Source organism: Acanthopagrus latus, chromosome 20 (genome assembly GCF_904848185.1).
Source record: "Acanthopagrus latus isolate v.2019 chromosome 20, fAcaLat1.1, whole genome shotgun sequence".
NCBI lineage: Eukaryota > Metazoa > Chordata > Actinopteri > Spariformes > Sparidae > Acanthopagrus > Acanthopagrus latus.
The window spans coordinates 89,206-110,178 of record NC_051058.1 but is presented as its reverse complement, the minus strand read 5'-3'; the positions used below and the strand labels follow the sequence as shown (position 1 = coordinate 110,178).

Sequence of the window (20,973 nt, the reverse complement as noted above, 5' to 3'; positions counted from 1 at the left end):
ATTTGACCTATATTGATATATAATAAATCTATCTGAATATAAATCTTGGTGAAATTAATTCGATGTATCAGTGTTTTTCAACATTTTGACATTTTTAAAATACAGCGGAATACCGATAACTGTAATAATTTTGGTCACTATCACTGTGGTGTGAAATTTTCATACCGTTTGTTACACCCGCAAACGTAATAACTGCCCACAAACGTAATAAACCACAAACGTAATACAAATCTGCAGCTTTGAATGTAATAATCCCGCAAATGTAATAAATTTCCCACAAATGTAATAAAATTTGCCTACTGCAAACGTAATACTGAATTTCCTGCAAATGTAATAACTATTACATTTGCAGGAAATTATTACATATGTGGGAAAGTGAAAATCTGTAAATGTAATAACTTCCCACAAATGTAATATGAGACAAAATAATGATCTTTGTGGTTGTTGTTGTTTATTTGTTTACTTATAAACCTGCCAATAGTGACTGAATGTTGACAAGCAACCCGCAGGTCAGGTGGGGCAGGTCAGAAAGTGACAGAGCAGTGTTCTAAGTTATTAATAACACACACACACACACACACACACACACACACACACACACACACACACACACACACACAGGTCATGCTCATAATTTTAAGGGCTATGGTTAGCACTGCTGCCTCACAGCTAGAAGATCCCCGGTTCGCGTCCCGGTTAGGATGCCTGGGATCTTTCTGTGTGGAGTTTGTATGTTCTCCCTGTGCAGCGTAGGTTTTCACCGGGTACTCCGGCTTCCTCCCACAGTCCAAAAACATACTGAGGTTAATTGATTATTCTAAATTGTCCTTAGGTGTGAATGAGAGTGTGCCTGGTTGTTTGTCTCTATGTGTAGCCCTGTGATAGACTGGCGACCTGTCCAGGGTGTCCCCTGCCTTCGCCCTAAGTCAGCTGGGATACGATCCAGCCCCCCGCGACCCTGCAGAGGATTAAGCGGCGTACATATAATGTACAGATAATGGATGGATGGATGGATATCAAAAGCCAAAAACTTGAATAGATAGTCCATTCTTTGAAGTACGCCTAATGAAAACATTTGTCAAGATTTAAGACTGGTCCATGTTCTTTTTGATAGCACAATGGTAGATTAATTTAAGTTACAGTCATTATTTATTTGCAAGACTTTAATTGTCAGTGTTCAGACAGTCTTGGTCCATGTTACTATCAAAAAGAACATGGACCAGTCTTAAATCTTGACAAATGTTTTCATTAGGCGTACTTCAAAGAATGGACTATCTATTCAAGTTTTTGGCTTTTGATATCCATCCATCCATCCATTATCTGTACATTATATGTACGCCGCTTAATCCTCTGCAGGGTCGCGGGGGGCTGGATCGTATCCCAGCTGACTTAGGGCGAAGGCAGGGGACACCCTGGACAGGTCGCCAGTCTATCACAGGGCTACACATAGAGACAAACAACCAGGCACACTCTCATTCACACCTAAGGACAATTTAGAATAATCAATTAACCTCAGTATGTTTTTGGACTGTGGGAGGAAGCCGGAGTACCCGGTGAAAACCTACGCTGCACAGGGAGAACATACAAACTCCACACAGAAAGATCCCAGGCATCCTAACCGGGACGCGAACCGGGGATCTTCTAGCTGTGAGGCAGCAGTGCTAACCATAGCCCTTAAAATTATGAGCATGACCTGTGTGTGTGTGTGTGTGTGTGTGTGTGTGTGTGTGTGTGTGTGTGTGTGTTATTAATAACTTAGAACACTGCTCTGTCACTTTCTGACCTGCCCCACCTGACCTGCGGGTTGCTTGTCAACATTCAGTCACTATTGGCAGGTTTATAAGTAAACAAATAAACAACAACAACCACAAAGATCATTATTTTGTCTCATATTACATTTGTGGGAAGTTATTACATTTACAGATTTTCACTTTCCCACATATGTAATAATTTCCTGCAAATGTAATAGTTATTACATTTGCAGGAAATTCAGTATTACGTTTGCAGTAGGCAAATTTTATTACGTTTGTGGGAAATTTATTACATTTGCGGGATTATTACATTCAAAGCTGCAGATTTGTATTACGTTTGTGGTTTATTACGTTTGTGGGCAGTTATTACGTTTGCGGGTGTAACACCGTTACATCCCTATAGTTAAGTAATGATTGGCCAAAGTGGGCGTGATTTAGTACAACAAATCCAAATCTGCACACATTCAGCCTTTTGCACTTCCAGGGCACTTCCCATTACAGTGAATACCATGGCTCAGATGTTGGCCTGTGTCCTTACTTTTGCCCCGAGCCCGTCATCTTTTGGGGCCAACGTCCGTGGTCTCTGTGGTGCGCGGGGTCCGAGTCACATTTTTCACTGCCTTTCACTGCCAAAATGTGAATATGCCTCACACCTGTCGTCCTGAATTTCCACCTCTATGTTGCGCTATAATCAATAAAAGTGTGTTTTGGCTTATAACTCTTATACATTCAGAAACCTTATATCCACACATTCAGTGAATTGGGCGGACAAACCTACTTCAAACTCATCCCAGGCGATTTCACCTATTTTGCACCAAAGTATAGTGTAGTATTTTAATTCTCCATATCGGTTCATCATATTAACACAAAACTTAGTACAATTAAAGCTGCGAGCAGCGTTGGTCGGGCCCTCGCAGTCCACGCACCTTGGGGCATGCTGCCGTCAGGGCTTCTGCACGCAACACCTCGAGGAAGCTGTTTCCTTATAATTTGGTGGCCTGCTCCCGCTGGCATTAGGTAATGCACGCTGAAGACAGAAAAAAGAGCGTGTACTGCTGCACGATTCCCCAGACAAAGACTGAGTTGATGGTCCGCCTCTGGAGCTGGCTGAGGAAAGTGTCCACGTGAGGCATAATGCAACGACATAGTTTCAGGAAGAAGCTGAAAGTATCATCGTCCAGTAGCTGAAGAGAATTTTTTCTCCAGTTCTTCCAGCTGCTCTACACTGTAGCGATGATGTCAGGCACTCTAGCTCACGCAATACACACCCATTATAAAATCAGAAGAAGGCCTAAAAATCCTTAAAACTAAAACTGTGATGGTTTGAAAACCGTAAGAGATTTTTAAAAACTGAATACATGCCCAACAGTTCAAGGTCTTCTGACTCTTTAAAAGGTGGAATGGTATCTGTAGCTCAAAGCATGAAGCACAAGAAGAGGTTGAAAGTCGATGAGTTTTGAAGAGGATTTTAAGATTTTCCCATTTACTTTCCATTCAAACTACATAGACTGCGACCAGATCGCCACCTATTGGCCGATTTGCACCAAATTGTACACAGAGCCTCATCAGTCCGTGGCAGACAATTTTCAACATTTACATGATAATCAGAGCGTATTTTGTTTAGATGTGCAAGATTGTCTGCTTTCAACACAATATGCAGGAATTTCTTGTTTTAAAGTTCGGCCGTTTTAAGGACTATCAAAATTCTTTTGATAACTTTTTGTCAGGGGGGTCCATAGATGCTTCATGCAAAATTTTGTGCAAATTGGTCAAATTGCCTAGGAGGAGTTCGACAAAGTAGGTTTTGCATTTGTCGCAATTTTGCGAACAGAAAGTAAGCTCAAAGGTGGGTGTGGCCTACAACAAATAATTAAGCTGAATGCAAGGAACAAGTAGATATAAAGTTTCATAATGTCTGACACAATATGTGTGAGTTATGGGTAGAAAAACGCTTTCACATAGAAAATAGCGCCACCTGCTGGGCATTTTTGGTATGTAAGTTGCAGGGGCTAGTCTATACCACACCTATGAATTTCGTTCCCATATATGTTATGGTGTGGGCACAGGGCCAAATCTAAAATTAAACTGGCACAACAGCGCCACCTAGTGGCCAATTGCTAAGTCCTTAGTCAGATATGCTCAAGAGGGCAGTGGCAATGATTATACCAAGTCTGGAGTCAATCCGCCGCACCGATGTGGAGATATAAACTATTTGAATTTAAAGAGCGCCACCTTGTGGTCATCGCCTAACCTTTTGGACACATCCTCAGGAACTCATGTCAAAGTATTATCTTAAGTTTCATGTCATTTGGACACACCATTGTGGAGATATCCAACACTTCCTGTTTGGAACGAAATCTGCAGGAAGTTGTAATTTAATAACTTGAGTATTGTTTGGCCTATCAAAATTCTTTTAATAACTTTTTGTCAGGAGGGTCCACAGATGCTGTATGCCAAGTTTCGTGCAAATCGGTTAAATTGCCTGGGACGAGTTCGAAAAAGTAGGTTTCGCATTTGTCGCAATTTTGCGAACTGAAAGTTAGCTCGAAAGTGGGCGTGGCCTACACCAAATAATTCAGCTGAATTGAGCGAACATGTAGATATAAGGTTTTACAATGTGTGACACAAAATGTGTGACTTATGGGTCAAAAATGCTGTCACGTGGAAAATAGCGCCACCCGCTGGTCATTTTTGGTGTGTAAGTTGCAGGGGCTAGTCTATACCACCCCTATGAATTTCATTCCCATAAGTGTTATGGTGTGGTCACAAGGCCAAAAACAAAATTAAACTGGCACCAGAGTGCCACCTAGTGGCCGATTGATAAGTCCTTTATTAGATATCCTCAAGAGGGCAGTGGCAATGCCTATACCAAGTTTCGTGTCATTCCGCCCAACCGATGTGGAGATATAAACTATTGGAATTTAAAGAGCGCCACCTTGTGGTCATCGCCTAAACTTTTGGACACATCCTCAGGAACTCATGTCAAAGTATTATCTTAAGTTTCATGTCATTGGGACTAAGCATTGTGGAGATATCCAACACTTCCTGTTTAGCAGGAAATCTGCAGGAAGTTGTTATTTAATAACGTGAGTATTGTTTGGCCTATCAAAATTCTTTTAATAACTTTTTGTCATGAGGGTCCACAGATCCTGTGTGCCAAGTTTCGTGCAGATCGGTGAAATTGCCTGGGACGAGTTCGAAAAAGTAGGTTTTGAGACATTTTGCGACGTAGCAAAAAAAAATCGGTAGGCGGAAATGGGCGTGGCCTATACCACGAGACTCAGCCCACTTCACTGAACAGGGGGATATAAGGTTTTTGAATGTGCGACAAAGTATGTGGGAGTTATTAGCCAAAACGCACTTTCCTTAATAACAGCGCCACCTAGTGGTGGAAATTCAGGACGGCAATAGATTATAAAATTTTTCGCCAGGTGTGACTTATATTCCAAGTTTGGTGAGTTTTGGGGTATGTTCAGGCAGTGAAAAATGCGATCATTTCGTCCGAAGAAAAAAAAAAAAATTAAAGCTGCGAGCAGCGTTGGACGGGCCCTCGCAGTCCACGCACCTCGGTGAATGCTGCTGTCAGGGCTTCCGCACGCAACGCCTCGAAGAAGGTGTTTCTGTATAATTTGGTGGCCTGCTCCCGCTGGTATGAAGTAATGTACGCTGAAGTCAAAAATAGTGCGTGTACTGCTGCATGATTCCCCAGACAAAGACTGAGTTGATGGTCCGCTTCTGGAGCTGGCTGACGAAAATGTCCACATGAGGCATAATGCAAAGAAATAGTTTCGGGAAGAAGCTGAAAGTATCATCGTCCAGTAGCTGAAGAGAAATTTTTCTCCAGTTCTTCCAGCTGCTCTACACTGTAGCGATGATGTCAGGCACCCTAGCTCACGCAATACACACCCATTATAAAATCACAAGATAGCCTAAAAAATTCTTGAAACTAAAACTGTGATGATTTGAAAACCGTTAAAGATTGTTAGAAACTGAATACATGCCCAATAGTTCAAGGTCTTCTGACTCTTTAAAATGTGGAATAGTATCTGTAGCTCAAAGCAAGAAGCACAACAAGAGGTTGAAAGGCGATGAGTTTTGAAGAGGATTTTAAGATTTTCCTATTTACTTTCCATTCAAACTAATTAGACTGCGACCAAATCGCCACCTATTGGCCGATCTGCACCAATTTTACACAAAGCCTCATCAGTCCATTGCACACAATTTTCAACATTTCCATGATAATCAGAAAGTATTTTGTTAAGATGTACATGATTGTCTGCTTTCTAGACAATTTGCAGGAATTTGTTGTTTTATATTTTGGCTGTTTTATGGACTGTCAAAATTCTTTTAATAACTTTTTGTCGGGAGGGTCCATAGATGCTTCACGCAAAATTTAGTGCAACTTGGTCAAATTGCCTAGGAGGAGTTCGAAAAAGTAGGTTTTGCATTTGTCCCAATTTTGCGAACAGAAAGTTAGCGCAAAAGTGGGCGTGGCCTACAACAAATAATTCAGCTGAATGCAGGGAATAAGTAGATATAAGGTTTAACAATGTGTGACACATTATGTGTGAGTTATGGGCCAAAAACGCTGTCACATAAAAAATAGCGCCACCTGCTGGTCATTTTTGGTGTGTAAGTTGCAGGGGCTAGTCTATACCAAACCTATGAATTACATTTCCACAAGTGTTATGGTGTGGGCACAGGGCCAAATATAAAATTAAACTGGCACCAGAGCGCCACCTAGTGGCCGATTGATAAGCATTTTGTGAGATATGCTCAAGAGGCCTGTGGCAATAAGTATACCAAGTTTGGTGTCAATCTGCCAAACCGATGTGGAGATATAAACTATTTGAATTTAAAGAGCGCCACCTTGTGGTCATCGCCTACACTTTTGCAAACATCCTCAGGAACTCATGTCAAAGTAGTATCTTAGGTCTCATGTCATTTGGACACACCATTGTGGAGATATTTAACACTTCCTGTTTGGGAGGAAATCTGCAGGAAGTTGTTCAGAATCAGAATCAGAATCAGAAAAAGCTTTATTGCCAAGTACGATGTTACACATACGAGGAATTTGTTGTGGTGATATTGGTGCATGCATCAAATAATTATTAAGTGAAAATATTACAAATTAACAATATAAACTATTTAAAGAATAGAAAATATAACAAATTAACAATATAAACTATTTTAAAAAGTAGAAAATATAACTATACAATATAAATATATATACACAATCTGTTTTTTGGGTAAAAGGATAAAAAGGAGCAGACCAGCTGGCAGTGAACAATTACAAGAATGATGTGCAAATGAAAATGTGCAAATGAACAGGATGTTCAAGGTGAGCATTAATGTAACGCATAAAGTTATGGTACTGTCAGTGTGACAGTAGAGTCAGTGGTAGAGGTGGAGTGTGAGGAGTGTCAGGGGGGATTCAGGCCTTGTTGATAAGGCTGACAGCAGACGGGAAGAAACTGTTCTTGTGGCGTGAGGTTTTGGTCCTGATGGACCGCAGCCTCCTGCCAGAGGGGAGTGTCTCAAAGAGTTTGTGACCGGGATGGGAGGGATCAGCAACAATCTTTCCTGCACGCCTCAGGGTCCTGGAGGTGTACAGGTCCTGAAGAGATGGGAGGTTGCAGCCAATCACCTTCTCTGCTGACCGAATGACACGCTGCAGCCTGCCCTTGTCCTTGGCGGTGGCAGCAGCGTACCAGATGGTGATGGAGGAGGTGAGGATGGACTCAATGATGGCTGTGTAGAAGTGCACCATCATTGTCTTCGGCAGACTGAATTTCTGCAGCTGCCGCAGGAAGTACATCCTCTGCTGTGCTTTCTTGGTGAGGGAGCTAATGTTCAGCTCCCACTTGAGGTCCTGGGAGATGATTGTTCCCAGGAAGCGGAAAGACTCCACAGTGTCAATAGTGGAGTCACAGAGGGTGATGGGGGCAGGTGAGGCTGAGTTCTTCCTGTAGTCCACAACCATCTCCACTGTCTTTAGAGCATTGAGCTCAAGGCTGTTCTGGTTGCACCAGGTCACCAGGTGGTCAACCTCCCACCTGTAGGCGGACTCGTCACCATCAGAGATGAGTCCGATGAGGGTGGTGTCGTCCGCAAACTTCAGGAGCTTGACGGACTGGTGACTGGAGGTGCAGCTGTTGGTGTACAGGGAGAAGAGCAGAGGAGAAAGAACACAGCCCTGGGGGGATCCGGTACTGATAGTCTGTGCATCGGAGATGTGTTTTCCCAGCTTTACACACTGTTTCCTGTCTGACAGGAAGTCAGTAATCCACCTGCAGGTGGAGTCAGGCACGTTCAGCTGGGAGAGCTTCTCCTGTAGCAGAGCTGGGATGATGGTGTTGAAAGCAGAGCTGAAATCCACAAACAGGATCCTGGCGTAGGTTCCTGTAGAGTCCAGGTGCTGGAGGATATAGTGGAGGGCCAGGTTGACAGCATCGTCTACAGACCTGTTGGCTCTGTAGGCAGACTGCAGGGGGTCCAGGAGAGGGTCGGTGATGTCCTTGAGGTGAGAGAGCACAAGGCGCTCAAAGGACTTCATGACCACAGAGGTCAGGGCGACGGGTCTGAAGTCGTTAAGTCCGGTGGTCCTTGGCTTCTTGGGGACAGGGATGATGGTTGAGGTCTTGAAGCAGGCTGGCACGTGACAGGTCTCCAGTGAGGTGTTAAAAATGTCTGTGAACACTGGGGACAGCTGATCAGCACAGTGCTTCAGGGAGGATGGGGAGACCGAATCCGGTCCAGCAGCTTTCCGGGGGTTCTGTCTCTTGAAGAGTTTGTTGACGTCCCTCTCATGGATGGAAAGAGTCGTCACTGAGGAGGGTGGGGAGGGGGGGCCCATTAAGGTGGGCATTGGTGGAGGTGACTGGAGTTGGAGCTGGAGCTGTTGGGAGGTGTCGTGGGGGATGGTGTCAGGACTGTCCCTTTGTCTTTCAAAGCGGCAGTAGAACTCGTTCAGGTCGTTGGCTAGGCGTCGGTCGTTAATGGAGTGGGGGGCTTTAGGCTTGTAGTTGGTGATCTGCCTGAGCCCTTTCCAGACAGACGCAGAGTCGTTAGCTGAGAACTGGTGTTGGAGCTTCTCAGAGTACTGTCGTTTAGCCTCTTTCACCGCCTTGCTAAACTTGTACTTCGCCTCTTTGAATCTGTCTTTGACCCCACTCCTGTTATTTAATATCTTGAGTATTGTTTGGCCTATCAAAATTCTTTTAATAACTTTTTGTCACGAGGGTCCACAGATGCTCTATGCCAAGTTTCGTGCAAATCGGTTAAATTGCCTGGGACGAGTTCGAAAAAGTAGGTTTTGCATTTGTCGCAATTTTGCGAACTGAAAGTTAACTCGAAAGTGGGCGTGGCCTGCACCAAGTAATTCAGCTGGATGCAGGGAACATGGAGATATAAGGTTTATCAATGTGTGACACATTATGTGTGAGTTATGGCCCAAAAACTCTTCAAGTGAAAAATAGCGCCACCTGCTGGTCATTTTTGGTGTGTAAGTTGCAGGGGCCAGTCTATACCAGCTCTATGAATTTCATTTCCATAAGTGTTATGGTGTGGGCACAGGGCCAAATCTAAAATTAAACTGGCACCAGAGCGCCACCTAGTGGCCGATTGATAAGTCCTTTGTCAGATATCCTCAAGGGGGCAGTGGCAATGACTATACCAAGTTTGGTGTCAATCTGCCCAAGCGATGTGGAGATATAAACTATATGAATTTAAAGAGCGCCACCTTGTGGTCATCGCCTAGACTTTTGGACACATGCTCATTACGTCATGTCAAAGTAGAATCTTAAGTTCCATGTCATTTGGACACACCGTTGTGGAGATATCCAACACTTCCTGTTTGGCAGGAAATCTGCAGGAAGTTGTTATTTAATAACGTGAGTATTGTTTGGTCTATCAAAATTCTTTTAATAACTTTTTGTCAGGAGGGTCCACAGAGGCTGTGTGCCAAGTTTCGTGCAAATCAGTGAAATCGTCTGGGACGAGTTCGAAAAAGTAGGTTTTCGACATTTTGCGACGTAGCAAAAAAAAACGTCAGGCGGAAATGGGCGTGGCCTATACCACGAGACTCAGCCCACTTCACTGAACGCGTGGATATAAGGTTTTTGAATGTGCGACAAAGTATGTGGGAGTTATTAGCCAAAACGCGTTGTGCTTAATAACAGCGCCACCTAGTGGTGGTAATTCAGGACGACAATAGATTATAAAATTTTTCGCCAGGTGGGACTTATATTCCAAGTTTGGTGAGTTTTGGGGTATGTTCAGGCAGTGAAAAATGCAATCGTTTCGTCCGAAGAAAAAAATAAAATAAAATTAAAGCTGCGAGCAGCGTTGGTCGGGCCCTCGCAGTCCACGCACCTCGGGGCATGCAGCCGTCAGGGCTTCCGCACGCAACGCCTCGAAGAAGCCGTTTCTGAATAATTTGGTGGCCTGCTCCCGCTGGCATTAACCCTCATGTTGTGTTCCGGTCAAATCTGACCGATTTAAAAGTGTTATCGCTGAAAAATGTACTTAATTTGATCAGACTGACCTAAGAGTCCATGACTTTGTCCACAAAGAGGATTTCAACACACAAAAGAAATAGTATTTATTTACATACAATTTTGTGTATTTTATTCAACTTTTGTACACTCTTGGTGTTCCCGGTAAAAAATGACCAGGCATTAGAAATGAATGGGGGAGACTACATTTAGTGTAAAAAACTATTCTCAGGTACATCCTCATTTGTCATATGGACACACACACACATGCCAACACACACACGCACGCACGCACGCACGCACGCACGCACGCACGCACGCACACACACACCTTGGGTCCCAGGCAACCACCATGGGAACCTTAGCCCAGTAGAGTCTCTCTCCCGCGGGAACATCACCTGTTCTCATAAAGTTGCAGCATCGTTTCAATAATATTGAACTTTTCTCGCAGCTTTGGCAGCCTATATGAATGCTTTTTTGAGGCCTTGCTCACAATTCATTGTGTGGCAGCACCATGGCATGTCGATATACCATAAGTGAGGATATTGATTACATATGTGATCACCACACTGGTGAGGAGGAGAGACGCCAGGAAACTGACAGTGAGGACACTCTTGTGTCCTACTGTCCAAAGAAAAGGAAAAATATGCTCCTGATGACGACTCTGCACATGCCGCTGTGATCACCAGGGAGAACAAGAAACCCAATGCCATCCTGGATTACAACAGGAACAAAGGCAGAGTTGACAACCTTGATAAGGTATGTTGATTTTTATTTTTCATGTACATCTTTCTATCATCAGATTGTTTGAACTGCACTATAAAAGTAAGACTTGGTTTTGGTGGAGTACACATTACATTCATGAACAACACTGAGTTAGTTATTTCCATTTCAATATGATAAATGAGGTATCATTTGAATGTATTCATGATTTTATCTACTTTGTGTAATTTTGCAGATGACTGGCACATACTCTTGTCAGAGGAAGAAAGCTCGTTGGCCCATGGTGGTGTTTTTCAACATGTTAGATGTGTCTATATATTCCATGCATTTGTGCTGTGGATGGAGGTGAATCCAAGATGGAAGCAGGGGAAAAACATCTGATAGAGTGATGAATATTGTAATGTTATTGTTCTTGTTAGTTGTTCTTTAATGTATTAAGACATTGATCTTGTAATATTGTGAAACTGTTTTGGGATAATTTCCTCTGTACACAAATAAAATATTCCGGTCACTTTTGACAGGGAACACGACTAGTGTTACTTTATGTGACTATATAAAAAAATGAAATGGTTTCAAAACAAATGTCCTTGGTAAATTTGACCCAAAGTAGTCTGTGATAAACAATATACTATGTTTCATCTGATTATATGTCTCTCACGCAACGCCTCGAAGAAGCCGTTCCTTTATAATTTGGTGGCCTGCTCCCACTGGCATTAAGTAATGCACGCTGAAGACAGAAAAAAGAGCGTGTACTGCTGCACGATTCCCCAACGACTGAGATGATGGTCCGCTTCTGGAGCTGGCTGACGAAAATGTCCACATGAGGCATAATGCAATGAAATAGTTTCTTGAAGAGGCTGAAAGTATCATCGTCCAGTAGCTGAAGAGAATTTTTTCTCCAGTTCTTCCAGCTGCTTTACACTGTAGCGATGATGTCACACACTCTAACTCAAGCAATACACACCCAATATAAAATCAGAAGAAGGCCTAAAAATCCTTAAGACTAAAACTGTGATGGTTTGGAAACCGTAAGAGATTTTTAAAAAGTGAATACATGCCCAACAGTTCAAGGTCTTCTGACTCTTTAAAAGGTGGAATGGTATCTGTAGCCCAAAGCATGAAGCACAAGAAGAGGTCGAAAGTCGATGAGTTTTGAAGAGGATTTTAAGATATAGGAAAATCTTAAAATCCTGCGACCAGATCGCCATCTATTGGCCGATTTGCACCAAATTTTACACAGAGCCTCATCAGTCAATGGCACACAATTATGAACATTTACGTGATAATCAGACAGTATTTTTTTTATATGTGCAAGATTGTCTGCTTTCAACACAATATGCAGGAATTTGTTGTTTTATATTTCGGCCGTTTTAAGGACTAGCAAAATTCTTTTGATAACTTTTTGTCAGGGGGGTCCATAGATGCCTCACGCAAAATTTAATGCAAATTGGTCAAATGGCCTAGGAGGAGTTCGAAAAAGTAGGTTTTGCATTTGTCCCAATTTTGCGAACAGAAAGTTAGCTCAAAAGTGGACGTGGCCTACAACAAATAATTCAGCTGAATGCAGGGAATAAGTAGATATAAGGTTTAACAATGTGTGACACATTATGTGTGAGTTATGGGCCAAAATCGCTTTCACATAAAAAATAGCGCCACCTGCTGGTCATTTTTGGTGTGTAAGTTGCAGGGGCCAGTCTATACCACCTCTATGAATTTCATTCCCATAAGTGTTATGGTGTGAGCACAGGGCCGAATATAAAATTAAACTGGCACCAGAGCGCCACCTAGTAGCCGATTGATAAACATTTTGTGAGATATGTTCAAGAGGCCAGTGGCAATAAGTATACCAAGTTTGGTGTCAATCCGCCCAACCGATGTGGAGATATAAACTATTAGAATTTAAAGAGCGCCACCTTGTGGTCATCGCCTACACTTTTGCAAACATCCTCAGGAACTCATGTCAAAGTATTATCTTCGATCTCATGTCATTTGGACACACCATTGTGGAGATATCCAACACTTCCTGTTTGGGAGGAAATCTGCAGGAAGTTGTTATTTAATATCTTGAGTATTGTTTGGCCTGTCAAAATTCTTTTGATAACTTTTTGTCAGGAGGGTCCACAGATGCTCTATGCCAAGTTTCGTGCAAATCGGTTAAATTGCCTGGGACGAGTTCGAAAAAGTAGGTTTTGCATTTGTCGCAATTTTGCGAACTGAAAGTTAGCTCGAAAGTGGGCGTGGCCTACACCAAATAATTCAGCTGGATGCAGGGAACATGGAGATATAAGGTTTATCAATGTGTGACACATTATGTGTGAGTTATGGGCCAAAAACTCTTCGAGTGGAAAATAGCGCCACCTGCTGGTCATTTTTGGTGTGTACGTTGCAGGGGCCAGTCTATACCACCTCTATGAATTTCATTCCCATAAGCGTTATGGTGTGGTCACAAGGCCAAAAATAAAATTAAACTGGCACCAGAGCGCCACCTAGTGGCCGATTGATAACTCCTTTCTCAGATATACTCAAGAGGCCAGTGGCAATGACTATACCAAGTTTGGTGTCAATCTGCCCAACTGATGTGGAGATATAAACTATTAGAATTTAAAGAGCGCCACCTTGTGGTTATCGCCTAAACTTTTGGACACATCCTCAGGGACTCGTGTCAAAGTACTATCTCAAGTTTCATGTCATTGGGACTAACCATTGTGGAGATATCAAACACTTCCTGTTTGGCAGGAAATCCGCAGGAAGTTGTTATTTAATAACGTGAGTATTGTTTGGCCTATCAAAATTCTTTTAATAACTTTTTGTCAGAAGGGTCCACAGATGCTGTGTACCAAGTTTCGTGCAAATCAGTGAAATCGTCTGGGACGAGTTCGAAAAAGTAGGTTTTCGACATTTTGCGACGTAGCAAAAAAAAACGTCAGGCGGAAATGGGCGTGGCCTATACCACGAGACTCAGCCCACTTCACTGAACGCGTGGATATAAGGTTTTTGAATGTGCAACAAAGTATGTGGGAGTTATTAGCCAAAACGCGTTGTGCTTAATAACAGCGCCACCTAGTGGTGGTAATTCAGGACGGCAATAGATTATAAAATTTTTCGCCAGGTGTTACTTATATTCCAAGTTTGGTGAGTTTTGGGGTATGTTCAGGCAGTGAAAAATGCGATCATTTCGTCCGAAGGAAAAAAAAATAATAAAGAATCGCTTCAAAAACAATAGGGTCCTCGCAGGTTCCCTGCTCGGGCCCTAATTATTGTCAGTGACCTCCTGAGGACAGCAGAAGAAGGGTTTACCAATCCGCCACTAGATGGCACTCTGGTGGCAGTCTAATTTCATTTGGCACTGTGCCCACACCATAACGCTTATGGAAATGAAATTCATAGGGGTGCTATAGAATGGTCCCTGTAACTCTCACACCAAAGATGACCAGCAGGTGGCGCTATTTTCAATGCAAATACTTTTTTGGCCCATATAATGCCCACATAATACGTAGCACATTGTTAAACCTTATATCTACGTGTTCCCTGAGTTGAGCTAAATCATGTGATGTAGGCCATGCCTGTTTTTATGGTAACTTTCCATTCGCAAAATCGTGACAAATGAAAACATACTTTTTCAAACTCCTCCTAGGCAATTTGACCGATTTGCACCAAACTTTGCATGAAGCATCTTTGGACCTTCCCGACAAAAAGTTATCAAAAGAATTTTGATAGACCAAAAGATGCCCAAAATATAAAATAACAAATTCCTACATATTATGTTCAAAACAGACAGTCTTTCGTATCCTCACCAAATACAGTCCCATTACCACAACACTTTTGTCAATCGTGTTCCATTGCCTGATGAGGGTTTGTGCAAAATTTTGTGCAAATCAGCCAATAGGTGGCGCCCTGGTGGCAGTCTAATTAGTGTCAATGGAAATAAATGGGGAAATCTTCAAAGCCTCTTCAAAAATCATCCATTTTCAACCTCTCCTTAACCCTCATACTTTGAGCTAGAGACACCATTCCAACTTTTAAAGAGTCACAATATGTTGAACTATAGGGCATGGATTCAGCTTTTTAAATCTTTTATGGTCTTGAAATCATCACAGTTTTTGTTTTAAGGATTTTTAGGTCGTCTCCTGATTTTATAATGGGTGTGTATTGTGTGAGTGAGAGTGCATGACATCTTCGCTAGAGTAGAGAACAGCTGGAGAAACTGGGCAAAACATTTTTTTCAGCTTGATTTGTTTCCCACATCTTTTACTTCACATAGACAATATATACATAGAAATGTAGGCAATCTTGTTGCCTTTCAGTTGATGGTCTTATTTCAGATGTGGGACTTACACTTTTGGCTGTAGGAGCCCTTGAGCAACAAGCACTCCAGCAACTCCCCCATAAGCCGCAATGTTAATTTTGAGCCTAAATCTTTCTGGAGGAAAGCAGACAGTACCTGTTTTGTCTCTTGCTCTGGTACCCTCATTTTTCACTCTATAATTTTCACTCTATGCAGGAGTTTGGGAGGCGTTTTGCTATTCATTCTTATGGGGACATTTTTATGTTTGGTTCTGCTCCAGCTCCAGCATATGCGCAGCCAGATAAACCGTTCACCTTTTAAAGCTCTTTCAGCCCTCTGTCTTTTCAGCTTTTCAGCCTTTTCAGCTTTTTAAATATTCATCTTTCGTCATCCTCAGCTTTCATCAGGCAGTAGGGGACATCTCACATCCCATTAATTAATCAGTTCTTTTCTGACCCGGCTGGATCCTCTGGATTTTTTTCAAGAATATTCCGAGCGAACCAATATTCTTAATAGAGTGGTGGCACACAGACTCCCAAGAGCAACCACAGTAAGATGGAACTTCTATATCCCTGCCGTGAACACTGTGTTTGAGCACAAAGGTGACATCATCCAGTGTTTTGAAATCGTCAGGGGAGTTTGAGCTTACCACTGTGCGGGAAGCTTCTTCCTGAACCTATTTCATTGCATCATGCCTCGTGTGGAAATTCTCCTCAGCCAGCTCCAGAAGCAGACCATCGACTCGGTCTTTGTCTGGAGAATCATGCATCTTCAGCGTATTTTATTTAATACCGGCAATAGCAGGCCAACGAGCTATAAAGGAACGACTTCCTCAGAGGAAGGTGTTTGATGAACAAGCCCCAACGGCAGCATGCCCCCAATGCGCGTGGATTGCAAGGGCCCGTTCATCGCTGCTTGCAGCTTTAATTTTACCTTTGGCACTGTGCCCACACCATAACACTGAAGACAATGAAATTCAAAGGGGTGGTATAGACTGGCCCCTGTAACTCACACACCAAAAATGACTAGCAGGTGGCGCTATTCTCAGCACAAAACCGTTTTGGCTGATTTATTGCCACATAATATGCCACACATTTTGAAACCTTAAATCTACGTGTTCCTTCTATTAAGCTGAATTGTGTGGTGCAGGCCGCGCCCATTTTTGTGTTAAATCTCCATTTGAAAAAATGCCAAAAATGAAAAACGTACTTTTTCGAACTCCTCCTAGGCGATTGAACCGATTTGCACCAACTATGCATGTAGCATCTGTGGACCCTCTTGACAAGAAGTTATCAAAAGAATTTTGATAGTCCAAAAGACAACCAAAATATGAAAGAATTTCCTGCACATTGTGGTCAAAACAGACAGTCTTGCATATCTTCACCAAATACATTCTAACTACTACAACTACTTTGGCTAATGGTGTGGCATGGCCCAATGATGCTTTGTGCAAAATTCCATGCAAATCGGCCAATAGGTGGCGCTTTTATGGCTAATGATGAAAGAATAGCTGAAACTCTGTTACTTTTGACTGGACAGGCTTTCTCCACCAGAGGGCAGTGTTGCTGTTCTAATGGATACAAACATCTGTTCAACAGTCTATAGCAGGGGTACTCAAATACAAATCTTAAAGGGCCACAAAGATTTTTTTCAATGACTCAAAGGTCTATGTGTTGAAGTTGGTCAGGCAGCATGCAATAATACTGTAATATTCAAAACAAATTGTCACTTTCCCCCGCCACCTTGGTTATCTGGCTTCCTCTGTTACCATCATTACAAGCCTGCTGGTGCACGACAGGCTCCTCTGTAGGGAGGGGCTTTGAAGGCAGGGCTGCAGTGCAGCAGAGAGGAAGAAGAGGGGACCTGGGAGCTGTGCTCATTCAAACATTCTAACTAAGTCCACTTTTTTCTCAAAAATCCAGACTGCAGCTTTGATATGGATGCATTTAATTATTTTATATTAAACATTTAAATGAAATGCATTAAATAGATATACAAACCCCAATTCCAATGAAGTTGGGCCGTTGTGTAAAATGTAAATAAAAACAGAATGATTTACAATTCCTTTTCAAATTATATTCAATTGAATACATTGCAAAGACAAGAAGATATTTAATGCTCAAACTGATAAACGTTTTTTGTGCAGTTATTCACTCATTTTGAATTTGATGCCTGTAACACATTCCAAAAGAGCTGGGATGGGGGCATGTTTACCACTGTGTTACATCACCTGTGTTACATTTCCTCTTAACAACACTCAATAAGCGTCTAGGAACTGAGGATACTAATTATTGAACGGGTATAGGTGGAATTTCTCCCATTCTTGCTTGATATACGACTTCAGTTGCTCAGCAGTCCGGGGCTTCCGCTTTCATATTTTGCATTTCATAATGCGCCACATATTTTCATTGGGAGGTCTGGTCTCCTTTACTATGAAGCCACACTGTTGTGACGTGTAGAATGTGGCTCTGCATTATCTTGCATAAATAAGCAGGGATGTCTCTGAAAAAGACGTTGCTTGGATGGCAGCATATGTTGCTCCAAAACCTGTACCTTTCAGCATTTATGGTGCCTTCACAAATGTGCAAGTTACCCATGCCATGGGCACTAACACACCCCCATATAATCACAGATGTTGGCTTTTGAACTTCCTTCTCCTCTTTGGCCCAGAGGACACGACGTCCATGATTTCCAAAAACTAATTGAAATGTGGACTTGTCAAACCACAGCACACTTTTCCACTTTGCTCCAGTCCATCTCAGATGAGCTCGAGCCCAGAGAAGCCAGCGAAATTTCTGGATGTTGTTGATATAGGGCTCTTGCTTTGCATTGCAGAGTTTTAGCTTACGCTTGTAGATGTAGTGACAAACTGTGTTAACTGACAGTGGTTTTCCGAAGTGTTCCTGAGCCCATGTGGTAGTATCCTTGACAGAATGATGTTTTTAATGCATTGCCGCCTGAGGGATCAAAGGTCACAGGCATTTAATGTTGGTTTTTGGCCTTGCCACTTACACGCAGAGATTTCTCCAGATTGTCTGAATCTTTTGATGACATGGAATGTAGATGATGAAATCCCTCAATTTCTTGCAATTGTACATTGAGAAATGTTGTTCTTAAACTGTAAGAATATTTGCTCACGCAGTAGTTCACAAAGTGGTGAACCTCTTCATCCTTGCTTGTAAACGACTGAGCCTTTCGGGGATGCTCCTTTTATACCCAATCATCACACTAACCTGTTTTCAATTAACAGGTTCGTCTGTGGAATGTTCCAAACAGGTGCTTTTTAAGCATTCCTAAACTTTCCTAGTCCCCGTTCCTTGCCCCATCCCAGCTACTTTGGAACATGTTGCAGACATTCAAGTTTGTTCACAGATTTCAGCCGTTAGCATTGGAGGCGTGTTTCATCTGCGAATGTCACTGAACATCAAGGCAAAAAGACTGAGGCACTGGTGTGGTGTGAGTCCAGTGATTTAGGAAATGAGTGGATGAATTTCCTCCTGTTCTCCAGTCCTTCACTCCCTTTGATCTTTCCCTTTTGCTCTGCAGGATCCCTATCAGGGCACCATAGTTCTGGCTACAGTGAAGGGAGATGTGCATGATATTGGGAAGAACATTGTAGGTGTGGTGCTGGGCTGCAACAACTACAGGTAAGATTGGTTTGCTGGTTAGCTTCCTTTCTACCACATTCTTCTAGTGTATTTAGTGTGTCAGCAGCACTTTGGCTGACAATGTGTTGTACATAGTAATAAATATGTGCTGTTTTGGCAATGGCAATGTTGATTTGATGCTAGGGCTTGGGCACCATGGTATATGCTATGCTGCTATATACAACAATGGCACTAATTAGGTGTGTGTGTGTGTGTGTGTGTGTGTGTCCATTGTTGAATGTTTCATGTGTTTCAGAGTGATCGACCTAGGTGTGATGGCTCCCTGTGATAAGATCCTTAAAGAGGCCATCAAACAGAAAGCAGGTGCATTGTACAGTTTAGACCGCATATTGTCTATTTGAGATGCTGACAGAACTTGTTTTAAAGAGTTTAATTAGGCAAAACATTTCATTTCAGAGTCAATGAAAGTGTTAAAATGCTCATCTAAGTCACCTTCACTCATTGCCATGCGTCAAAGCATTTAAGCTTCACAGTTAGTTTGGGGCTGTAATGCATCTTGTGTTGTATAATGACACATATGAACAAAGTAAAGCAGTAGTAAAAGCTATAGTAATAAAAGAAATAGTGCACCTCAAATGCTTTTGTAATAGCAGCAGCAGCAGTCATGTGGGGTTTTTATTTGCTTTGTTCCTGCAGATATCATTGGTTTGTCTGGTCTCATCACCCCCTCTCTGGATGAAATGATCTATGTGGCCAAAGAGATGGAGAGACTGGGGATTACAACTCCCCTTCTGATTGGAGGAGCCACCACATCCAAGTAACAACTCAGCTATTCTGACTGAGTGACCAGTCATGCGCATTTATCACTGCTGAATGTGGCGTCAAAGCAGAACACCAAGCATTATCATTGTCACATATATTCTTTTTTGTCCATGACATAAATTGAGACCAAGAAATGCTATGTCGAGCAGGGGTGTCACAATTCTCCAAATCCACCATTCGATCTGACTCTCGATGTAAAAGTCACAATTGGATTCAGTTTTCAATTTAAAGACTTTTTTTTTAATCAACACTGACTGTCATACAATTGTTAGACTCTTGAGTAATGATGTGTAAAGGTCAACAGATTGTTTCATGCCCTGACAACTGTTGTTTACATTTTCAAATTCTCTCTTAAAAGGAACGTATCTGTACCACACTAAGGCCATATGGTAAAAAAATAAATAAATAAATATAAATTTTTTAAAAAATATATTCATTTAAAATTGAATAACAGCATTTTACTTGTTAATTGGGAACAATCTGTTCAGCACAAAAACAGAAAGTAAAGTCACTTTGTGGCACTAGGATACAACAATAGCTTGAGTTTTCTCAATTGTAAAACCCGCAACTTATTATGATGTGCATTGCAGGAGACTTAGCAGTCTGCCAACAGAGAAGGCTACGTGGTGCTTTCATGATGCTTCCGATCAGGAGGGGGTTTATTTTCTAAAACATTACACAAAATGTTTTACGCTTCATAGGACACATACAGCAGTGAAGATCGCCCCTCGCTACACTTCTCCTGTTGTCCATGTTCTGGATGCTTCCAGGAGTGTGGTGGTGGTAAGAAAATCTTTTTCACAATCTCTATTTTTCACTGTGGATCAATGACTAAAATCCAACCCTACAGAGAAACCCATAGAATTATTTTGATATGAGTAGAAACGTATTTAGCAAAAGGCCAGGTTTAAAAACTAAAACAGGTTTTTGTTTATTTTACAAATGGATTTAAAATTACACTTTTAAATACCTCGACTGCTTTCAATCTGCTTGAATGCAGATCTTGGACATAAGATGTAATCACCTGAAAGACAATATGCCTCCATTTAGGCAGCACAATGCTGTATAATGCTTTTTAAGATAACAGATAATACCGAGGGAAAAAAATCAGCAACTGGGTTGGGATCCACATCAACATACAAATACTTGGATAAGTATCAAACAGTGCCAGATCTCTTTTACCCAGTTAAGTCAAGCAGGTTATAAGACCGAAACTTAATTGTCAGGAATCCTACAACAACAACAGAAACATGTCCCTTTATTAGTAGTCTGACATGTCACCACAGTTT

General features: G+C 42.0%; 1 protein-coding gene across 1 annotated transcript in view; it reads left to right on the top strand.

Annotated features, from left to right (window-relative positions):
• mtr (5-methyltetrahydrofolate-homocysteine methyltransferase) overlaps positions 1 to 20,973 on the top strand; it is a 110,337-nt gene that overhangs the window by 69,006 nt on the left and 20,358 nt on the right. The window contains exons 22-25 of the mRNA XM_037080390.1: positions 18,801 to 18,901; positions 19,158 to 19,225; positions 19,559 to 19,679; positions 20,386 to 20,467. Coding sequence (XP_036936285.1) covers positions 18,801 to 18,901; positions 19,158 to 19,225; positions 19,559 to 19,679; positions 20,386 to 20,467 — 372 coding nt within the window. The remainder of the gene's footprint in view (positions 1 to 18,800; positions 18,902 to 19,157; positions 19,226 to 19,558; positions 19,680 to 20,385; positions 20,468 to 20,973) is intronic.